The 4778-nt window shown below is 55.5% G+C and overlaps 1 protein-coding gene across 1 annotated transcript; it reads left to right on the top strand.

Moving 5' to 3' along the window:
- Positions 1 to 1491: 1491 nt before the first annotated feature.
- On the top strand, positions 1492 to 4445 carry Six3 (SIX homeobox 3). The gene is made up of 2 exons (XM_051153159.1): positions 1492 to 2420; positions 4253 to 4445. Exons 1-2 carry the CDS (start codon positions 1606 to 1608, stop codon positions 4443 to 4445), a joined length of 1008 nt encoding a protein of 335 aa, XP_051009116.1. The 5' UTR covers positions 1492 to 1605.
- The last annotated feature ends 333 nt before the right edge of the window (positions 4446 to 4778 follow it).

Raw genomic sequence — 4778 nt, 5'->3', positions numbered from 1 at the left:
GGGGGGGATGTGGTGGCCGCAGGCAGGAAAGACCCTCTGCGTTCTTTGGACAAGGGGGAGTCTGTTTCAGGGTTGAGATAATACCTAATGTATGGAGAATTTCGGCTTTTGTTATTTATTATAATTATTTATGTGATGAGCAAACCCTGAACTGTCAGGCCTTGGGTGCTTACTGAGGGTGGCCTCTAAAGTTTCTGTATCTCTCTGGGGATATTGGGCAGATTCAAAGAGTTGTGCCATGGATGTAAAAAAATAAATAAATAATAAAAATAAATTTGGGCACCCTCCAGACTTCCCATGGTCCAGAGAGTCCCTAGGCTTCTGGGCTCCTGTTATTACTCTACAACTGTGGGAAACAGCTGAAATCTAGGGGTGGGGGGAACAAAGAGTGAGGTTACTTTTGAGGACAGAGAAAGTGTTGTGTTGTTTCCACTGTTTAAAAATCCACAGAGGTGGAAGAATTCACCAATGCTTGGCGGGGAGCTGAACTGTATATAGAAGGATTTGGGGGATGGAGTCCAATGTTGCTGGCCAGGGAAGTCCTCACAGAGTCGTGAGTCTTGGGTTCAGCCTCCTAGGTACCAGATTCTATCTCCCAAATCTAGGCTCCCCCTGCGACTTGCTAGGGGTGAGTATGCAATTGGCATCATGATCTCTCTTCATTCTTCCTGACTGCTATTTCACTGCTCCCATAGACAAAAAGAGGTGGTTGAGACACCATGTGCAAACTTTGACGGGCCACCTGGTCCCCAACCTCTCCATAGACAGGCTGTCTGGTGCTCCTGAGGCTAGGAGCCTCTTCCTGTACCCCAAAACACTCCTAATTGCTTGCCTCATTCAACTAGTCTGTGCCTATTTTCAATTTTTTGGATCAACTTCATTAAACAAGGAGAGAGGAGAGAGGTGAGAGAGAGGAGAGAGAGAGAGAGAGAGAGAGAGAGAGAGAGAGAGAGAGAGAGAGAGAGAGAGGGAGAGAAGAATATTAAGAGTTACAAAGATTTTTTTAAAAAATTCTGTTTCGCCCTCTTCTCCCTCCTTCTCCTCCCCCCCCCCTCCCCTAGCTAAGTGGTAAAACCGTCCTTACGTTCTCGGTATTGATTGGCAGGGCTGACAGTGATTGGCAGTGGTTGCCGTGGCAACGACACAACGACACGCCACAGACCAATAGAAAAGCGAAACAAAATGTTTCAATGCTGCACTCACTGTGGATTTAGGGGAGATATTATGAGGCTGTTGTCATTAGGGCGATTGCTGTGGAATCGCTGAATCTTGACTCGGCGGTGGTTGGCTCTCGCTCTCCTCTCGCTCCCTCTCCCTCTCCCTCTCTCTGCCTGGGCTTCTGTCTCTGCGCGCGCGCACCGGGCCGCTCTCCTTCCTCCCTCTCTATGTGGCTGCGCGGGTGTGTGTGTGTGTGGATGTGTGTGGGGTGTGGGTGTCCCTTACGTCCTTCCTCCTCCCCCTTCTTCTCCTTCTGCTCCCCCCTCCTTTCCATCTCCTCCTCCCCCCTCTCCTCTCCCTCCTCCTGGTCCTCATCGCCCCTCTCCTCCTCTTCCTCCCTTCTCTCTTCCTCTCCCTGAATTTTCTCCTCTCCTCTCAGGTCAGTCCATGGTATTCCGCTCCCCACTAGACCTCTATTCCTCCCACTTCTTGTTACCAAACTTCGCCGATTCTCACCACTGCTCCCTACTTCTGGCGAGTAGCGGCGGCGGGAGCGGTGCGGGCGGCGGCGGCGGCGGCAGCACGGGAGGAGGCGGCAGCGGCGGCGGGAACCGTGCGGGAGGCGGCGGTGCTGGCGGAGCAGGCGGCGGCGGCGGCGGCGGCTCCAGGGCCCCCCCGGAAGAGTTGTCCATGTTCCAGCTGCCCACCCTTAACTTCTCGCCAGAGCAGGTGGCCAGCGTCTGCGAGACGCTGGAGGAGACGGGCGACATCGAGCGGCTGGGCCGCTTCCTCTGGTCGCTGCCCGTGGCCCCCGGGGCGTGCGAGGCCATCAACAAACACGAGTCGATCCTGCGCGCGCGCGCCGTGGTTGCCTTCCACACCGGCAACTTCCGCGACCTGTACCACATCTTGGAGAACCACAAGTTCACCAAGGAGTCTCACGGCAAGCTTCAGGCCATGTGGCTCGAAGCGCACTACCAGGAGGCCGAGAAGCTGCGCGGCCGCCCGCTTGGCCCGGTGGACAAGTACCGCGTGCGCAAGAAGTTCCCGCTGCCGCGCACCATCTGGGATGGCGAGCAGAAGACTCATTGCTTCAAGGAGCGGACTCGGAGCCTGCTGCGGGAATGGTACCTGCAGGATCCCTACCCCAACCCCAGCAAGAAACGCGAACTGGCGCAGGCCACCGGCCTCACTCCCACACAAGTAGGCAACTGGTTTAAGAATCGGCGACAGCGCGACCGCGCAGCGGCGGCCAAGAACAGGTCAGTGGCGGGGACCGCGGCCGGGCCACAGCCTCCGGGGCTAGGAATGGGGGAGACCATGAGGCATAGTAGGGCCGCCTGACCCAGAGCTGGAGAAGCCGGCACTCTGGACAGTTAGAGAGAAAGTTTCTGGTTGCCCTGGAACAAGGGAGGGCCGGCTGTGGGTTTATAGACAGCTTTGCCCAAGAGAGGCTTTTTTTTTTTTTTTTTTTTTTTTTTTTTTTTTTTTTTTTAAATCAGGGCCGGAACTGTATGAGTGTGACTCTTGTATCCTCAATATGGTGCCAGTGTCTGGGATCCTCATCTCCCTCGCGGGTCTAGTTTAGCCCTGGCCCCCAGCTATAAGACTAGGAGGAAGAAAACACACACACACACACACACACACACACACACACACACACACACACACACACACGCTATCTGATTATTTCCGTGCATCGCAAAAGAGGCTATAGGAGGCTTAGAGGAGGGGAGTCGCTGAGTGTCAAAGAGGGGAAAGTGGACCAACCAGGGTTCTGCCACAAAAGGAAGAAGGCCCGTGACCATCAACCAGCGAGCTTCCTTCCCTGACCCTAAACAGAAGAGGCGGCAGAGGCTGGCAGTGAAGAGGCCTAGTGTGTTGTGTTTAGTGTGTTCAGGGAGTGGTGGTGGTGGTGAAAAGTGTGTTAATTGCCGCGGCTCTTCAGGCATCAAGTCTCCCTATAGTCTCATATAAGCAGCGTACATCCTTTTGGTCCACTTAGTCCGGAAGCAAAACCGCAGATGCTGTTCTGCTTCAGGCAAGTTGGTTACAAAGTCACGAAGTTGTTTTGGTTCTGGTGGGTCTTTAGAGCTAGGCGAGGAGAGAAAGGAGAGAGAGAGGGGAGCGAGAGGAAATGAGTCCCAAGGGACCAGAAAGAAGGAGTGGGAGAATTGGGCGAAGGCTCTGATAAAAAACCCTTCTTTGCTCAGTTTGAAAGGCACTAGGCCTGGCACACTGCAGGGAGCAGGGGCTCCAGCTGCTGACAGCTGCTGGTGACTGGCGCCTTAGAGTGTATATGGCTTTAGGGGGTCCAGGCCTGAGTCCAGTTCTCCCTCATCTCTCTGCTTGTGGAGGCCACTTTTCGCCAGATGGGGGGAGCGCCCAAGACCAGGGAAGGCTTTCTTGTGGGGAGACACTAGGTGATGAAGCAATTGCTTCTAGAAGAGACAGTCTGTCCTTCCTGCCTGCCTTCTCTTTCTTCCCTTTTCTTTCTTCTTCCTCTTCCCTCATCTTTTAAGTTGCAGCTTCCCTATTTTTCTCTTCGCCGTATCCTGTATCCTGTGCTCTCTGCATAGGGATCCGAAAGTAAAGCGGCAGAAGCTGTGGGGAGGCTCCCCACAGCTCCGGGAGTGTGTTTGGGAAAACCCTGGCAGGAGGCTCTGTGGAATCCCTGGCTCTCCAGGCTGCTTGGCCCTGCTAACTGAGCCTCGGAGGCTGCGGAAACGGGGAAGCTCTTTCCCCACAGTCTGCCGGTCCTGGGATTGGCGTCTTTGCTGCCTCTCAGTTCTCTACAGGAGGCTGGCCTGGAGTTGCTCCTACCTCTCCTCTGAGGTCGTCCTTATCAGGACCGCTCCCTTGGGCCAGGGAGGCTGGAGCTCCGACTTCAGTTAGGAAGTCTCTGAGGGGCTCAGGGGGCAGCTGGGTTCCTGGAAGGGCGCAGTCCGGGGCTGTGGCTAGGGGCGTGCGACGCAGGAGGCCGCGGAGGTAGGGTAGTGCGGGCCCAGCCGGGCTAGGCTTCCGACTGTGCGAGTGAGGGGAGCTGGGTGGCGGGCTACTAAGTCAAGGCAGCATGGCTCTCTCTTTCTCCTAGGCTTCAGCACCAGGCCATCGGACCCAGCGGTATGCGCTCGCTGGCCGAGCCCGGCTGTCCCACGCACGGCTCGGCAGAGTCGCCGTCCACGGCGGCCAGCCCTACCACCAGTGTGTCCAGCCTGACGGAGCGCGCGGACACCGGCACTTCGATCCTCTCGGTAACCTCCAGCGACTCGGAATGTGATGTATGATAGCCAAGGCCGCCCTCCTCCTCCTCCTCCTCCTCCTCCTCCTCCTCCTCCTCCTCCCCCCCCCACCTTCCCCTCCACCTTTCCCTCCTCCTCTTAGTCCCGCTCCTTTCCCTTCTCTTCTCCATCCCTAAAACAAACCGAAATCAGGATACGCAGACACACACACACACACACACACACACAAGTCCATACACACTCCCACCCCAGCCAATATATATATATATATATATATTAAAAAAGAAAGAAAGAAAAATAAATTAACCTCAAACCATCAAGAACCCCACCACCACCTACCACCATGGCCACCCCAAAGGACCGCGACGCCAACAGACA

The sequence above is a fragment of the Acomys russatus genome, chromosome 1 (assembly GCF_903995435.1).
Source record: "Acomys russatus chromosome 1, mAcoRus1.1, whole genome shotgun sequence".
Classification (NCBI taxonomy): Eukaryota; Metazoa; Chordata; class Mammalia; order Rodentia; family Muridae; genus Acomys; species Acomys russatus.
Note: the sequence above shows the minus strand (reverse complement) of the source record. Positions and strands in the feature narration are given on the sequence as shown.